The 18,366-nt window shown below is 54.1% G+C and overlaps 1 protein-coding gene across 2 annotated transcripts in view; it reads left to right on the top strand.

The window, feature by feature from the left end:
* Positions 1-18,366, top strand: part of CDYL (chromodomain Y like) — a 100,230-nt gene that overhangs the window by 71,674 nt on the left and 10,190 nt on the right. For both annotated transcript variants that reach the window (XM_040984036.1, XM_040984035.1), the window contains exons 3-4: positions 15,959-16,215; positions 17,195-17,367. In XM_040984036.1, coding sequence (XP_040839970.1) covers positions 15,959-16,215; positions 17,195-17,367 — 430 coding nt within the window. The remainder of the gene's footprint in view (positions 1-15,958; positions 16,216-17,194; positions 17,368-18,366) is intronic.

The following is an 18,366-nucleotide window of genomic DNA, read 5'->3' as shown; positions in this document are numbered from 1 at the left end:
CCAGTGAGGGTGTATACCTCTAACCAGAACCAGAGAGGGTGTGCTCCACTAACCAGAACCACAGAGGTTGTGCACTGATAACCAGAACCAAGACCATAGCCCTGAGCCGGAGGGCAAAGGGCAGCATCCCGCCACAGGCCCAGATTGGGGAAGCAGTGCTGCATCTGGCCTTTGCCAAAATCCACCCTTATCTCTGGAGGAGTCCAGGACCTAGGGAGTGCTCCCCACTGCAGATCACTCCAGTTGGCGTTGAACTGCTTGGCCACTGAGACACACCAAGGCTGAGAAATGTGTCTCAGTGGCCGACTCCTGGGCTGCCAGCCCTGTGGCCTTGGCAGGGGAGTCCACAGAGAAGAAGTGCTTAGAGCTTTGGGATAGATCTCGCCTGGGCCTCCAGAGGCTGCAAGTCAACCAGATCTATCCCAGAAATGAGTCCGAGGCAGACCCTTAGAAGCCTAGGACTCGATTCCCCAGCAGATGCTGACCTATTGGCTGTCCTGTCCCGCTGCACGTGGAAGAGCAGCCCCGATCATCTGTGTTCAGAGGTTCTGAAGTGGTGACCATCCGTTCAGCCAGGAGAGCACTGCAGTGCACATGGTGCGAGCCATTCAGTCAACCAAGCTTACATAAGTGCACAGCACAAACGGTCCAGTCAACTACAGGGTGTGGAACACAGCCACCCAGTTTAAGCATCATGCACTTGAAACTGTCCATCACTAAGAGCCACATCCCACCTAGTACCGAACAGCAGAACCAGGCAGACAGGACCTTCCTGTTCCCTTTACAGGAAAAGATTTGGCACAGTCAGCTTACTGCCTGAGCTGTGAAAGAAAAGCAAGACGTCATCCTGGGAAGAGATAGCATCTGGTGATAAGCACTCCCCCTCGGCTTTCAAGGCTTTCCAAGAATCATGGTCATGGCAAAGGTCAGGTTATGGACATGTCCTGTAAGTGTTTCAGAAGACCTAGCCTAACTCACTGTGTTCTGTTGTCTGGGCTGTCATAAAAGAGAGAGACTATCCCATCTACTGATTCGCTCCCCAGATGGCCACAATGACCAGGGCTTCATGTGGGTCTCCCACGTTGAGGCAAAGCATTCACGTGGTCCAGTTGTGTGTGTGTGTGTGTGTGTGTGTGTGTGTGTGTGTAACCAGCCTTCCATTCCTACGGTAAACCCCATTTGGTTCAGGTGTGAAATCCTGTGTCTACACTGCTGGTGTCACACTGATCGTGGAAGGGGTGTTGGGCGGAGTTTGCTCATGTGGATTTGGAATCAGGGTCATACTGGACTCGTGAATGTGGGAGTGTTAATGCTAACTTAAACCTGTGGAGGAATACACCAGAGAAGCCATCTGTTCTGGGCGTTTTCTTTGCAGGAAGTTGAAGTGTATTCTCATGTGGAGTTCTGTCTGAGTCAGCTTTGGTAGTTTGCACATTTCTGGGATCATTTGTTTTGCTAGGTTATCTAATTTGTTCGCTTTTGTCTTTACCCCTTTATTTTTATAAGGTGACAGTCGTGTCTTAACATGTTTTGTTTTTTGTCATGGCCAACTTCTTAGTCCCGGGGCAGCGTTTTCTTTCTTGGCCAGTCTGCCTGCAGATCTGTTGATCTGTTCAAGCAATGCGATTTCTTGGTCTTTTTCACAGGTTTCTGCTCTCATCCTGATTACTGCCGTCTCATCTGCTTGTTACTGGCTTCAGTTCACTCTTGCACTTCCACTGTCTTCCAGGATAATTTTTGGAGTGTTTCTCCAGTCCGCTGTGATTTGGTTTCCACTGCTTGTTTTCGGAGAGTGCATTGTGTGACTTGCCTGGTTTTTAACTCAGACCTTTGGGGCCTTGCACCTGCTTTCTCCCACGCCCATTGATTTAGGGTGCCACTTCTCCGCTTAGCTCAGTGACCTGGTTAGTATTATAAAATGTCCTTTCTCCGTTTAGTAACAGTTTGTCTTATGTTTTGGGTAATACTCATTCTAGCTCTTTTGATGTCATTTGTATAGCCCTTTTATACTCTTTGAATCTAAAGTGTGTCTCTTGTAAGCAACATCTTTTTGTTCCTGCTGCTTGTATCTGCCTGTTTGTCACTGTGGGGCAAAAGGCAAAAAGGCAGGACCCGTACGTATTGATGGCCCAGGAGAGTATAATGGGACTGAAAACTTTCTGCTGCTTACCGCAACAGGAAGAATCATTACAAGAATTAAAAGCTTTGAAAAAATTCAAGTTCCTTAAGTACAAGTTGAACTAGCATTGTGTGTGTGTGTGTGTGTATTTAGTGTTACATGAGCATACACCTCTTACAGAACGTTCCATAGTGGACGCCGATGTCTCAGGCCTTCACGTTGCCCCTCACAGACTCCCCGAGAGCAGTGCCCGGGCCTGTGAGCTCCATTCAGGCACCCTGTAGTGGAGGTGTTCCACATCTTGCGTTTTGTGCTCTCTCTGCCATGCCTGTGCTGTGTTCAGTACAGCCCGCACGCTCGGCATAGCAGCACTGTGCGGCAGGGGTGTGGCGTTCTGCGCAGGCACCCCTTGTGGCTGCACGTGGGGACGAAGCGGGTGATGGCACGTCCCTTGGCGTGCACACGTGGGCGCTGGCGAGGTGGGGCGTGACTCTTGTTTTGTGTCTTCATGCCCTGCACTCCTGCAGTGCTGCTCCCTTCACCACTGTGAGCCCTCCAGGCCTGGGAGCTGTTGTTGACTGGCTGCCCTGTGAGTGAGTGTTGAGGAGCAGGCCAGATTCAGTAGTGTGCAAAGACCCCTGCGTCGTTCAGTGCTCTCCTCCCTCCTTCCAGTGCTGTCAGACAGACGGCAGGCCACTCAGCACGGGTTTATAGTTGCTGCCTTGTGTGATTACCGCACGTCCATGGCCATTGGTCTCTCTGTGTCACATCCCGTTTTCATGGCTCTCTGGTTTCGACAGGCGAGGAGGTGAATTTGCAGTAAGTTCGCAGTCTTCTGTTGCCTGGGAGTGTGCAGAATTCCCCCTACTGTTCAAGGTCAGTTTGTTCCTCTCCTTGGACTTGTGAACAGGGCACTCCTGACCTGAGTGCTGGTAGGGCCCTCCAGCAGGAGCCAGAGCCGTATACGTGGCGTCACCTCCCCACGCCTGCGGAGCCCCTCCTTCTCCCACGCTTAGCTTGTATGCAAGCATGCGAGGCGGTAGAAGACCAGCAGCCACACTGCCTTGTGTGTGGATCACACCTGACCTTGTAACTGTGAGAGAGGTGGAACTGGTAGGGAGGATGGGACAGTGCCAGCTGGGAGGCCAGTAGCCCTCTTGAGACAATAAAGGCACAAATGCATTGCGGATGACTGTCTTTAGGGGGCAAGCTGCATTTTTCTCCTGTCTCCTGGGATGATACTTTACCAGACTTTTCATCTTGTTTTAAAGATGTATTTTAAAGGCAGAGAGAGTGCACACACTGGCATCTGCGGGTTCATGCCCCAGTTGGCCGTAGCAGCCAGCCAGGAGCCCCATTTAGGTCTCCCGCACGGTGGCAGGCGCCCAGGTCCTCGGCTTCCCTCATGGTCCGTGTCTCTGAGTCTGCCTTGGGTTGGGCTCAGCAAGCAATCCCCATCCAGCACAGCGTCTCTGTGTCGGCACTTGTGTTTTCCAGGTCCCAAATAGAAATCCATTTCTGGAGAAAAGGTGTGTGTCCCAGGAGCATGCAGGGGACTCTTGGTGGTTGCGTGTCCTGGGAGGGTGCTATTGATGGCTGCGTGTCCTGGGAGGGTGCTGTTGATGGCTGCATGTCCTGGGAGGGTGCCGTTGGTGGCTGTGTGTCCCGGGCGGCGTGCAGGGGACTCTTAGTGGCTGCGTGTCCTGGGAGGGTGCCTGCTGGTGGCTGTCTGCCACCTCAAGCAGGGACTTCAGTGCTGGCTCTTCTTGCCTTCTGCTGTTGCTGTGTTGAATGGGCTAGGGGATTCTTGGACTTCATTTCTGCTCTGTTCTGTTTTTACTTTCAAGAGAACCACAAGGAGAACTGTCTCCTTTGGGTCCCCAGAGTACCCAGTAGTCTTAGGTTGCCTTATTTGTGGGTCCTTTTTCTCAAATTTCCAGCCTTACTCTGCCCTCTGGGAACCCCAGAACCTAAGTGTGTGACTGCCCATGTCATAGCGGGAGTGGTTGCACTGGCTTTGGGGGGAGTGGGTGGGACATGTCCTTTTGGTGTAGGGTACACCAATAGGGAGCTGAGTAGCTAGCCTAATCTGGCCTAATGTATTTCTCATTTAAATATGAAGGCCATATGCGACTATTGGAGGTGCACCTCATCCCTCCGCTACTCCAGACAGCTGATGAGTGCTGACCAGGGTCTTGTTCTGAGACGCACTGCATACAGACCTCACGCAGAGCTGGGCACATAGCCTGGGCAGTGCTGGTCACCCACTGGCCCTGGCCTTCATAGTAGCTCCCTTAGAAACAATGCTCTAGCACGGTCAATGATTGTCCCCACCAAGTGTTGTGTGTGCCTCTGCTGGGGTCAGCTGTGCTTGTCAAAGCCAGCGGCGTGACAGGCATAGCTACCACAGGGCATGTGAGGAAGGCACCAGGCTGAGATGGAGTCACTGGGCCATGAGACCACTGGCAGCAAGTGGGCTGTTGCTGACACAAGCATCCTCGTACCCTGGTGGTACTTGGCAAAGCAGTGTGTTGGGGCTGGCCTTCAGTGGGGCATCTTTGCACCATGGGATGGGAACAGGTGCTGAGGGTTTCAGCAGGACCACACCGCCTGCAAGAGACGCAGACTGTGAGTTGATGCCTTTGGAGCGGAGGTGTGATTCTGACTGCTCTTGACAGGCGTTTGGCCAAGGCACTGCTGCTGCCTGGGGAGGTGAGCTGGCGGTTGAGGGGCCGACTTACCAAGAGTGACTCCTCCTTCTCTCTGCGCACTAGAGGGAAGGGTGAGAGGATGGCTTTGTTTCTCCTTGCAAGACCTGAGCTGTTGGATTTTTTTCTGCCATCTCTTCCCTATTTGCAAACCTGTGTATCACGTGTCCTATTGAATTTAAATTGGGAAATTTGGGTGGATTTATAGTGCTTAATAATTTAACTGTTTTTAGGTTTGTGTGTGTCAGAAGTAAATCATGATAGCATGATTTTGCAGTTAAAGATTGCTCATGTTTGCACTGAGCTTTCCACCGACTTTTTCAAAGCCTGTGGTGCACTTTTCATGACTTGGGTTTCTGTTGCTAACTTTTCCTGTGAAATATGGAGACTGCCTCATTGCTGAATGTGGTTCTTCAGAGTTGAGTAAAGGTGGACGTTTGGGTTTCCTCGGGCCCCTAACATCACCGGCTTGCTTTTCTAGATTTAGGACATTCGTGCTTCCCAGGAGCTCAGCCTACCCACAGTGGACACTGCAGGTGACAGAGGACTGGCGCCCATGTCCTCATCCACAGGGGACTGCCCTGTGGGCCCCAGACACTCGGTGCAGTTGTGTGGAACTGATGCTGATGGTGCTGATCGGAAGGCTGCTTTGTTGTCCAAGAAGAGCAGGACTGTTCCTGGGGACTCCTCGTGCTCCAGGAGGAGTCTGCTCTGTGGTCACAGTCACTCAGCAAGGCCGAGTGCCTTAAGGGAGAGGCTTGTGCTCAGAGCTGGAGATGTGCATTTGATGGGGACCCTCTGCACACTGCCAGCCCCAGGCGTGTATGTGGAACCCCAGGACTGGCTGGCTGCAGGTGGCAGTTCCCAGCCATCCCACAGCCCTTCACGCACTGCCAGCCCCAGGTGTGCATGTGGAACCCCAGGACTGGCTGGCTGCAGGTGGCAGTTCCCAGCCATCCCACAGCCCTTCACGTACTGCCCCAGGCGTGTATGTGGAACCCCAGGACTGGCTGGCTGCAGGTGGCAGTTCCCAGCCATCCCACAGCCCTTCACGTACTGCCCCAGGCGTGTATGTGGAACCCCAGGACTGGCTGGCTGCAGGTGGCAGTTCCCAGCCATCCCACAGCCCTTCACGTACTGCCCCAGGCGTGTATGTGGAACCCCAGGACTGGCTGGCTGCAGGTGGCAGTTCCCAGCCATCCCACAGCCCTTCACGTACTGCCCCAGGCGTGTATGTGGAACCCCAGGACTGGCTGGCTGCAGGTGGCAGTTCCCAGCCATCCCATGGGAAACAGGAACCTCCACACTGGCCGTGGTCCTCAGGTGGCTTGTCTGACCACATGTGAAGGCTTCCTCTCTTCGCAGTAGTTCCCATCCCCAAGGACTGTGCGATCTGTCTGCATGTGGTGTGCACACGGGTGCTGAAGAGAGAGCTCCAAGGTCCAGTTCTGGGAGTGGCAGCTCAGCTGCGAGTGCCCGAAGCTGTGCTCTCAGAATGGCTGAGTTGCATAGCATCACAAAGTGGGGTGGGGTGCCCTGGACTTTGTTTGCCAATACTTCCTTCAGGACGTTGGCAAGAGCTGTGTCCATACCTGTGTTATGTGTTTGTATACAGTGAGGTGAGGCCAGTGCCTGCAGTAGCGAGCAGGAGCCCCTCGCTGCACAGCTGACACCCCCTGCACGTCCAGGCAGTAGCAAGCCTGAAGACCAGAGCGGCTCATGTGAAATGCTGAGGGCCGCTTGTTCATCATGCTGTCCGTTATTACATGACTCTGTGTGTGTGTCCTGCATCTCTGAGGATGCAGGTGGCAGCAGCAGTGGCCTTCAGGCCCTGTGCAGGCCCACCCACCTAGCAGACAACCTCAGGCATGGCTCTGGGGTAAATAGAGACAACACCCCCTTTGTTCCCTGCGGAGAAGTGTCCTGGACAAATGGCAGGGGTGCACCCTGTGGGTGTCACTCACTCAGCGTGGCCTCGTGGAGAGGTGGATGAGGCTGCTGGAAGCATCTCAGACAGAAGCAGGAAGCCTGACTCCTGTCCATGGCCATTTGCATATCTGAAGTTTCAAATATCGTTCTCTGGCCATCCCAGACTGTCGGCTGAAAATCAGCCTGCTGTGTGAGCTCATTGGATTTCCAGTCCCACCTGCCGTTGCCTTGGCAAGGCCAGACCAGATGGTTTCATGGGCCAGACTAACTCACCCTGATCTTAAAACAAGTGTTAAGTCCGGCAGAGTGGCTGCGTGTGCTTAGCCTGTCAGGAGCCATGTGTCCAGCTGTGCTTGTACGTTTAGACCACTCACCCCTCAGGGGATGTATTCACACTGGCACCACCAGAGACTGGGGGGCAGCGTGTTGCACCACCACACCGCGATGCCTGTGGCATCACTGGGAAGTTGGGGTTCTTCATGTGCTGGTGAACCTCATCCCAGACTCCTGAGTTTAGGGTGTGCCTGGTCTCCTCCCTGTGCCGGGGTGGTCCAGGACCCCTCTAGCTCTTCTCACTGCTTAAACTCACGGCTGTTAGTCACATCCTGCTCCTGTCTCAACCAGTATTACTCAAGAGCATCCTCACCCTTCTGGGGCCTTCCTGTAATGATTTCCTTCCCACCCGTCCACATTGTGTACTGACATGACAGGCAGCCGGCTGGGGCATGGCGCCTTTGCACAGCCAGGTGGGCCTGACTGACCTGAGCTGGCACTGCCCACCCACCTATTCAGGAAGGTCATCGCCCCTCCCCAGCCTCGGCAGGGCCCCCAGCTGGCGGGCTGGGGCTGGAGGTTTGCGTGTAGCTCAGAGGCGCTGGGGTAGCACAGCGCTTCCCTCCACCTCCTCCAGCCTGACTCACGGTACTGCCTGGACTATTTGTCCTGTTAGGTTTTAGATCAGTGCTGTTTGCTCATCTTGAGGATGACAAGACAGTCTAAAGGAGAGCCTCTAACGTGTACCCGGCATGGACGGTGCTTGCAGCAGGCGGATCAGGAGGGAGGCTGCTCGGCCTTGGTATGTCAGTGACCCTGGCCGCCTGCTTGGACAGCCTGGCTTCCCCCGGGCTTGCTGCGCTGCACCTGCCTCCCCTAGGTAGAGCCATGTCCCCATGTGAGCGTGGCCGTGCCTGCTGACCTAGTTGCAGCCCCGAGGGTCATTGGTACTTGGAGTTATGGAACAGAAAAGGGACAGGCCCTTCCTGAGTCATGCTGCTCATCTTTATAACATTTGATTTGGTTAGGGAAGAGGCTTGGTTTCTGAGTGCCTGCTTTACCAGCTTTCTCCTAAGACAGTGCACAGATATGCACCTTCAAGCCCAGTGCCAGCAGGATGGGCTCCCATTTGGTCTCAGCATCTCAGATCCCAAGCTCCCAGCGGGAGTCGTCCTGAGCACCACCCCTCTCAGCATCCTAGGAAGGCCCTGGAGGGCTGGCGCCTTGGGACAGCAACTGGTGGCATATTCCCAGGACCATGGTATACTGATGTCCCTGCGGGGTAGCGAGTAGGGTACCTTCTACTTGGTGTGACCAGCAGCCTGGCTGGAAGGACTAGGGGAGGGGTTATGCTGGTGTGTGTGGTCCTTCTGGGCCTGTGTTTGAGGCAGCACTGCCTTCAGAAACTGGGTCTCCCACAGAGGGTGGTACGTGCTGCTCCTTGTAGCACTGGACTCGGTCAACTGGGAAGTGATCCTGAAACACTGAGGGTGGAGCTGCTGGTAGACGAAGGGTCAGGAGTGACTGTGCGTCGGTGGCGGCTGAAAGTAGGATGGGGGAACCCACGTGGAGCAGACTCGCTGGGTGCACAGCAACCACTTCTGTGCCTCAGAGCGCCTGTGTTAGGCCCTCCTCTCCATTAAGCTTCTAGAAGCCTCTGGGGCCTTGTGGTACATCCGCTGTATTCCTGTTCAGCTCTGCCTGTTCAGGCAGGGGCAGCAGTGGGTGAACACGTGCAAGTCACTGTGAACTCAGAGTGTCCGTAGCAATTCAGTTACACTGAAGTCAAACACAGCACCTACTGTGTGCTAATGTCCATGCGACCCTAGATGCCTGAGAGCTTCCCAGCTTTGGCGTGGTCTCGGCGCCTTTTGCTGGTGACACGTCCCTCACCTGAGAAGGCCAGATGCAAAGTGCTCCAAAACCCGTATATAGGTCGCCACATTGGTGGCCAGGAAGTCTCGGGGCATCTAGGTGTGCAGATTCCAGACTCAGCCAGTGAAAATAGTGGCAGTGTGTGTCCGTCTCCCCCAAACCCCCATGAGTTCTCTAACCTCTCTGGAGCAGAGACAGACATGGTCATTTGCGAAGGACTGGTTTAACATGCCATGGAAAGAGGGTACCGATGTTTAAAGCCCAGCTTACCGCCATGTTCATGTGAAAGCTTTGCTCATAATAGATTCTGTTTGCCTCTGATGTGAGCAAGGTACCTGTGCAGCCACGCAGGGTTAGGTGTGCAGGTGTGAGGAGCAGTACCTGAGGTGTCTCACTGTAAAGCAGGGCTGTTGATTTTGCAGGCACTTGCCTCATTGTTTAAGGTGAAGGAGATAATATCTGTGAACAGCCAGGACGCTTAAAACTCACTTTGGACCTCTTCCGGTAGTGGAGCCCCGTGCCGCTAACAGCACGTTAAGCCAGTTCCAGCCCTAACAGAAATAGCAGTGCATGCTTTCCATGGTGGATCATGGCATGGCAGCAGCTTTCCTCCAGGTGCTGGTGCTGTGGCAGGCCTTCTGGAGGGCTCCAGGTGGTGTTGGCAGTACTCTGGGGGCAGGGCACACAGAAAGAGATGTTCCATCCACTGGTCCACTCCCACAGGTGGTCACAATAGCCAGAGCTGAGCCAGTCTGAAGCCAGAAGTCAGGAGTTTCTTCCAAGTCTCCCATATAGTTACAGGGGCCCAAGGATGTAGGCCAGCCTCCACTGCTTTCCCAGGCCATTAGCAGGGAGCTGGATTAGAAGTGGAGCAGCTGGGACTCGAACCATGGGATGCCAGCACCACAGATGGAGGATTAGCTGCTACACCACTACACTGACCCCCTTTCATTTATATTTCTAGCAAACTCCCAGGGGCTTGTCCTCCCAGCTCTCTGCTCTACCTGTTACCTTTCTGTTTCTTTCGTGGATGTGTGTGGTCTCTTTACCAGCCCTCGCTTGGTTGCCTTATTTTAAACACTTTGCTCATCAGAATGGAGAAAGAATCATTTCAGGTTTTTTTCAGAGATCAGCTTTTCATACTGTGTTTCTATTCCATCTGAGGAGGCATATCCAGGACTGATTTGTTCTTCGCGTGTTATTTTATGCGTTTTAAGCAAAGAAAGGAAATTGGCTTCCTGGTTTCTCATGACCCTGTCTTGAGTGGTCCATCCCAGCTTGTATTGCCTGCTCGTGCGTGTCCTTGTTGTACAAACCGTGCCTGGACTAAGGCCGGCTCAGCGTGTCCCTCAGAGGGCCCTGTGCTCTCTGTGTAGGCTCGCAGCCAGGAACCAGAAGGATAATTTCACTCATAAATGTTTTCAAGAGAGTCTTTAGGGTGTCTTCGTGCTAAACCTCAACCACAGAGCTTCTGACGGAAAAACTGTGGTGATTCCAACAAAGTGATAGATGTAGCTTTTTGTGTTGTAAAGTTGTGTGTCTCCTGGTTACTCATTCCGTGTACATCCTCAATGGCTTTTCCAAGTCCTGCTTACACCTACAGGTGGGTTTTTGAAAACTGTATTTTCTACATTGTTCCTGGAATGTGGGAAGCTTTCTTGTCCCGGGACCTGATGCTCGCTCTTCCATGCAGCCGCTTCCCGATGTGCTCCAAGGTGGTCACCCCCCGACGACACGCCGTCAGGCACCTGCTCGCGGGCAAGTGCCACACCACAGGTGGCTTTGCTCTGCATCCCTCTCAGTCAAGTTCGGACACCCGAGTCAGCTTTGTAAAATTAATTGCATTAATCTCTTCCTCCTCCTCGTGTTTGGAGCTCTCTGCGTCAGCCCCACCAGTGCCTGCTTGCCCAGACAAGGTTTCAGGAGGTGATGGCATCGTAGCCCTGCATTCTGCCTTTTCTCCCGTCCTGTTCTCTTCCCACTTCACAGCCTTGCAGACAACTACGGCTGTCCTGACACACTGTAAAGTGGTCGGTGTGTGATCAGGCCAGGCAGTTACCGCGAGAGCTCCAGGTTCACATTCAGCGTGCAGTCAGTGCAGGCTCGTTTCCCCAGTGTGTCCCCCAGTCTCTGCTCTGTACGCCAGGGAACGTATCAGGCTCCACCTGGTCCCGTTCTCCTGCGTCGACCACACCCTTCAAGCTGCCCCACGCTGCCCTAGGTTCTCCCAGCTGTTGTTGATGTTTCTGAAGTAGAGAAGGAGCAGTGCTGTGGTGGGCCTTTCTCACTGTGCACCTTATAGTTGCTCTTCTGCCCTGTGTGCACCCTGAGGGTGAGTACACAGTTCTTCTGTTCCGTGTGTAATGTCAGCAGGCCACGGTAATGCCTCAGTTTGACGTTTGGGTTTTTGTTTTTAAGGTTTTGTCTATTTATTTGAAGGGACAGCTCTTCCATCCACTGGTTCATGCCCCAGATGGCCACAACGGCCAGTACTAGGCCACGCGGAGACCATGAGGCAAGAGTTCCATCCAGGTTTCCCGTGTAAGTAGCAGGGCCCAAGGACTTGGCCGTTTTCTGCTGCGCTTCCCGGATGATCAGCTGGGAACTGGATCTGGGCTGGAAGAACTGGCACATGAACATCCGTGGCACATACTGGCAGAGAGGTGGCGGGCCAGGGCCTAGAATGGTGTTTGTGTGCTTCTCCCGATGAGCTGGGTAACAAGCTCCTCGGTTTGCAAGCTCTGGCGTGCACCTGATGCAGAAAACCTTAGCCGTTCCTCGTGCAGCTGCTTTACACACATACATACACACCCCTGTACACACATACATACATACACACTCCTGCCAAGACTCAAGAGATGGCTTGGGGCTAACTCCCGGCACTCACAGCTGCCACTCATCGTCCCTGCCTCTTCTCCCCACTGCATTCTGAAATTGTCTTATTGCTGTGTCTTCAGATACTCTTTGATATTTTTTTTAATGTTTAAACTGCTGTTTATTGAGCCGTAAATTTGACATTCTCATTTTCCTCCTTGTTCCCAAGTGCCTGCAGCTGTGACCCCAGGTACTAGGGCCACCGCCTGCTGCCTCCCAGGGCCTGCGTTAGCAGGAGGCTGGGGTCGGGAGCTGTGACTTGTATGCACACACTCCCGTGGAGCAGGCAGGTGTCTGAGCTACTGAGCCAAGCACCTCCCAGGATCTTTTCTTTTGTGGTGTCTCACCCATCACATGTACTCAGTGAGGATTGCTTTGTAATCCACATTTCCCCATTACACTCATGTCGTCATGTAAATCTCTAATCACATTGCGGTTGTAGTATAACAGAAAATAGTCTTTGCTGTTAATCCCTCCGTTGTAGCTTTGTTAACTGATTTGTTAACGAGCCTGCACTGGCTGACAGTCTTGTTTTTCCTTTTCCTTTGTCTGTCTAGTAATTTTTGGTTGGTTGCCTAATGCTGTGGCCTTTACCGTTTAAAGTGCTGGATTTGTGGTGCTTAAGAAAACTGTTCATTGCTTCGCAGTCTGATCCCTGCAGGGTGAAGCATATATGCATATATATGTAGGGCAGAGGAACCGATTTCGAGTTGTCTGAGCCTCCGATGCCTGTGACAGCCATTCCAGGGCTGGGAGCCAAGAGCCTGGAACTCGGTTCCCGCATGTGGATAGCACAGACCCAAGAACTTGAAGCCGTCGCCTGCCGTCTTCCACAGGGTTCCTTAGCAAGAAGCTGGACGCGACAGCAGAGCTGAGAGTTGAACCCAGACCCTCCTGACCACTGAGCCAGAACTCACCTCGCTGGAGCTGAGTGTGAGGCTCTGCTAATGCAGTCCCAGGCATCTTTATTCCAAAGCCACATTAGTTCCACTGCCCACAGGGGCCTCTTCCAGGGTCACGACTATATGCCCCACACAGGTGAGGAGGCGTGCCCGTCGAGCCGGTCACAGCTCCCTGGATGCGTGACTCCAGGGGTGGTCCAGTTTACAGACCCCTGGACTGCCCAGCCCAGTGGCATCTCTGCCTGCACACACTCAGATCAGGATTCAGCAAAGCATCCCAGGGACCCCTGTCCCCACACAGCTGCTTCCTGAGCCCACGCCTGCCAGGTGACATGAGAGATCCCTCCACCTGCAGAGTGTGGATACTGCCCCCAGCAGGACAGTGGCTGTGAGGTCCAGTTCCTCCGTGGACCTTCCCTCTGGGGCCACCAGCCATCCTGCAGGGTCTGATAGCAGCTGGTTCCTGCGCTGTTCAATTCCCAGTCGTCCGTGGCCGGTGGGAAGCAGACAGCACGAGTCCTTCTAGCGACCGTCATGCCTTTTTGCAGCAGTGATGATAATTGCAGTAACCCTGCATGTTTCAGGACATTTTCTTTGCTGTTGAGCCCAAGCCAGGAAAACCAGTTGTTAGACATAAAGATAGGTTATTTTTCTGGTCGAATGTGACGCTAATCAGTAGTGGAAAGGCCTGGATTGCGGAGAGGCAGTTTTGCTGCCCTGTTTTCATACAAGTTGTCGATTCTGAAAGCCATCCCAAGTTTTCTGTTTTCCATGTGCGTCTGGCACTCGCCTCTGGTAGAGCCATTAGCAATTGATTCCGTAGAAGCAAAGAGCTCGCTGTCCCTGGATTGACTCAGGGCAGTAAGCGGCTCGGAGTGTGATAAGTGTGTTCACGGCTCTTCTCTGGACGTGGCGCTCTGCGCACAAGGGCCAGCAGGTGCCCCACTGCATTCGCCTGGGCATTGAATATTTGCCGAGTACCAGGGAGACAAACGGGGAGGGTGCTGGCTCAGAGCTCAGCATGCACAGGCAACAAACCCCATCAGTAAAAATGTAGTAAGAGAGGTGGGTGCTTGCATCCCACCTTAGCTGGGCTGCCCCACGCATGTGAGGAGGCCTGAATCCCAGCCAGGTCAGGTGAGAAGGCAGTGGGAAAGAGCCAGCCTCAGAAGGGGGCATCCAGGGGGCTTTTCTGCCCCATTAACTGCTCACCTGCCAAGACAAGCATTCTCAGCAAGAAGAGCAGGTGTGAGCCCGACAGGATGGCTCAGCAAGAGGGCAGGTGTGGGCCCGACACGATGGCTCAGCAAGAGGGCAGGTGTGGGCCTGACACGATGGCTCAGCAAGAGGGCAGGTGTGAACCCGACAGGATGGCTCAGCAAGAGGGCAGGTGTGGGCCCGACACGATGGCTCAGCAAGAGGGCAGGTGTGAATGTGACAGGATGGCTCAACAAGAGGGCAGGCGTGAACGCGACAGGATGGCTCAGCAAGAGGGCAGGTGTGAATGTGACAGGATGGCTCAGCAAGAGGGCAGGTGTGAACCCGACAGGATGGCTCAGTAAGAGGGGCAGGTGTGGGCCTGATGGGATGGCTCGGCAAGAGGGCAGGTGTGGGCCCGACAGGATGGCTCGGCAGGAAGGGCAGGAGTGGGTCCGACAGGATGGCTCAGTGGCTAAATCCCCACCTGGGAATGCTGAGATCCCATATGGGCACCAATTCATGTCCCGGCTGCCCCACCTCCCATCCAGCTCCCTGCTTGTGGCCTGGGAAAGCAGTAGAGGATGGCCCAATGCCTTGGGACTCTGTACCCTCATGGGAGACCTGAAGGAGGTTCCTGGTCTTGGGACCCTGTATTCATGTGGGAGACCTGGGAGAGGTTCATGGCTCCTGGCTTCAGCTCAGCTTGGTTCTGGCCATTGCAGCCATAGCCATTTGGGGAATGAACTAGTGGATGGAAGGTTTATCTAACCTCTCTGTGAATCTGATCTGCCTTTCCAATAAAAATAATCTTTAAAAAAAAAAAGGCCAGTGCATGGGTCCTGGGCCAGCATCACCTGGGTCTTTTTAAGGCTCTAAATTCCTTTTTTATTTTCTTAACGTTGCTTTTCTGCAGCTGTTTTTTTTTTTTCAAGTTTACTGATTTGTTTGAGAGATACAGTTACATATAAAGAGAGAAACAGATGTCAGATGTGTTGGTTCACTTGCGGAATGATGGCAGTAGCCGTAGCTAGGCCAAGGCAAAGCCAAAGCCTGAACCTGCATCCAGATTGCACAGGGGTGGGGGGGTCCCAGCTGCCTGGGCGTCCTCTGCTGCGCTCCCAGGCATAGCAGCCAGCACTCTAATGACGTACCCTGCAGCCTCACAGTCTCAGGTTCTCCATGTCTCACAGATGTCTCTTGAACATTCCACAAACGGAATTCCCTGGGAAAGCTCTGGAGATGACAGTGGACAGGGTTGTTTCTGCTGTCGGGAAAGTCACAGTGTCTTGCCCAGGAGCACACCCGACTTCCTCAACAGGTCCCTCCTGGCGACGTTGTCTTTCCCAGCCCATGCTTTCTCATGCCCTTCCCTTGTGCCAGCCTCTGGCATTCCAGCATCTTGCGCTCTTCATTCCTGCTGTATTGCCAAGGCAGATGGTCTTTAGCCCATTCACACGGAGAGGAGGTCAGCCATCTGCCTTCAACCTTGGCTTCTTGCCCCAACAACTCTTGGTGCCACTACACATGGAGCGAAACCCTTGACATTGTCACAGTGGCTTTTAAAATGCATCTCGAGGCTGATGAGAAAGCCAGCCCCATGTGCTGTTAGGGAGACAGTGGCACAGGGGCAGAGCTGTCTTCAGCTGTGACGAGGGAGTGGGATCGGGCACAGATCCTCAGAGGCAGCAAGGCAGTGTCCTTCACGGAGGACCCCTAGTGGTCCCCGGGGACCGTGGCAGAGCCGCGTGGCCACTCTCACCTGGCCGGTGGCCTGCAGCAGACTCAGCCCCGGCCATGGGACATCTGTTCCCTTTGCCCTTTGCACCTCTTTGCTGTTGCTCTCCTTGTGACCTGAGCCCCATGCCTCCGCAGACTGGAATTGCATAGCCACTTTCCAGCAAGCACCCATTCCATTGTTAGTGTTTGCAGCCGGTACCCTCCTGAGTCACTGAGGGACAGAAGACGCCCCAGGGCTGGCCTGCTCAGTCCCTCTGTCTGGGCTGTGAGGTGCAGGATGGAGCCCTGCCCAGGGGCAGCGGGAGGCTGTCATCACTGCTGTGGTTCCTGACTCCTGGCAGGTCCCTCTCCATTCATGGATGTGTTGACAGCCAATGGGACGGCCAACATACAGACATCCGTGACAGGAGTGACCACTGGGAAAAGGAAATTTCTGGATGAAAGGAGAGATCAGCCTTTCGACAAGCGGCTGCGTTTCAGCGTGCGGCAGACAGAGAGCGCCTACCGGTACAGAGACATCGTCGTCAGGAAGCAGGACGGCTTCACCCACATCCTGCTCTCCACGAAGTCCTCTGACAACAACTCTCTCAACCCAGAGGTGAGGCACGCCTCCCCCTCCCCGTTGGGGCCGGGCCCACTCAGCTGACCACATGGGGCGCTCCTTGCCCAGGCCCACTCAGCTGACCACGTGGGGCGCGCCTTGCCACTCAACCCTCACTGTGCCCGCCTCTGCTTGCCGCTGGGCATCACGCTGCTCTGCAGCACTGGGAGCTGGAAGCGCCTGGGCAAGGGCGGGCATGCGTGCAGAGGCCTCCAGGCTGCTTGCTCAGCCTGCCGTGTCTTAATGTGTGCTTCAGCGTTGTGGTGCAACATGTTCCTAGCAAGATGGTAGCTGGCTAATCAGCTCGCAGTACGGGGACAGGGGCCTGCAAAGGTTGGGCAGGAGCCAGCTGAGAGTGTGTGAACTGGAGACAGTTCTAGTGATCTTCTCCTGCTAGCTGAGGCTTCTCCAGGGGAGAAAGCCCACCATAGCCAGCGGATACAGGAAGCCCCACGGTGCCAGTCAGGGTCCCTTTATCGCTTCTATTTAAGTGCTTATAGAGGTCACTTCAAATGATCCCGTGCCCTTCTCACATTTGCTTTCCAAGCTGCTGCTTCTCCCGAATGTTCTTAGACCCCACACCACTTAGGTTCCTTTCCCCAGTCACAGAGCCACCTGCTGTCCCAAGTGCGGAGACCAGCGGCTGTGACAGGTGAAGGAGTAGCTGCTGGGAGCTGCAGCAGGCAGAAGACTGGGGAGATGCAGATCCACCAGAGTAGTTCACGTGTGGCGAATTGTACCCCACCCCTCCTGCAGCCTCACTCAAAATCACAGGACTGGGAAGGGACCCATGGCAGGTGTCCTTAGGATCCTGTGCCCTGCGGGCGTCTGCCACTTTAACATCTGGTGCCCTGCAGGTGATGAAGGGGGTCTAGGAGGGGACTGTGGCTCTGAGAGCCCGTGTGCCCCATGGAAGGTGTCCTTAGGATCCTGTGCCCTGCGGGCATCTGCCACTTTAACATCTGGTGCCCTGCAGGTGATGAAGGAGGTCCAGAGTGCCCTGGGCACGGCGGCTGCCGACGACAGCAAGCTGGTGCTGCTCAGCGCCGTGGGCAGCGTCTTCTGCTGTGGCCTCGACTTCATTTATTTTATCCGACGCCTGACAGATGACCGAAAACGAGAAAGCACTAAGATGGCAGAAGCCATCAGGTAAGCCGGGCTGGGGGCGGTTCGGTGCACCAGTCCCCAGGAGAACTGAATCAATGAAACGTGCCTCCTCTTCCCCTGAGAGGCCCTGGTCACGAGTGAGTTAGCTCTCCATTCTGTGTGCCTGCCGTAATGAGCCGTGGGCACATCAGCCGTGCCCAGGCTGGCTGGCTTTGCCCGGCTCCGCTCAGGGACATTCCTAGACGGGAGTGTGCGGGGTTTCCAGTATTGGTGGGGGCGTGCACTCCCTCCTCGGAGCTTCAGCAAGGGTGCCTTCTGCCCCAGCTCACCCTTAGCTTAGGCCCGGCTGGACGCTGCACTGTCCAGGCTGTCCCACAAGCTGGCTCCGTGATACACGGGGAAAGACAGTTTGCTTTAAGCACACGCAGTGCTCGCTGTTGATTGCCCGAATGGCCAGCTGCACACGGCTGGGTGAGCCGCAGGACAGTGGCAAGGCTGCCTCCTCCATCTGTCCCAAAGCGCCCATGTCCAGCTGCATGCTTCTCCATTCCTTGGAAACATTTTTTTTATATTTCTTAAATATTATCTTTTTAATCACCAAATAAAAATTGCATAGACATATGTTATACAACTCAGTGTCCTGAAATAGTTGTGTGAAGGGACTTCAAAAGTTTGTGGGAAAATGAAATTTAAAGATAACACACTGTTTTCCATGAGTGTTTCAAATTCGCCCTGTTTATGTATCAAGGTAGTTAACATGTGCTTTGCTTGCACTCATTTTTTGTTTGATGAAAACACATAACAGCTCTACTCTTAGTGAATTTTCAAATATATGGTATGCTGTTAATATTTTTTTTTAATCTTTGTTTATCTGAAAGAGTCACGGAGAGGGGGGAGGGAAAGATCTTCCAAGCACTGGTTCGCTCCCCAGGTGGCCACAGCAGCCACTGCTGGGCCAGGCTGGAGCCCAGAACTTCCTTCAAGTGTTCCATGTGGGTGGCAGGGCCCGGATCCGTCCTCTGCCGCTCTCCCAGGCCACTA

The sequence above is a fragment of the Ochotona curzoniae genome, unplaced genomic scaffold (assembly GCF_017591425.1).
Source record: "Ochotona curzoniae isolate NIBS_2020 unplaced genomic scaffold, NIBS_Ocur_1.0 contig_4064, whole genome shotgun sequence".
NCBI classification, from domain to species: Eukaryota; Metazoa; Chordata; class Mammalia; order Lagomorpha; family Ochotonidae; genus Ochotona; species Ochotona curzoniae.
Note: the sequence above shows the minus strand (reverse complement) of the source record. Positions and strands in the feature narration are given on the sequence as shown.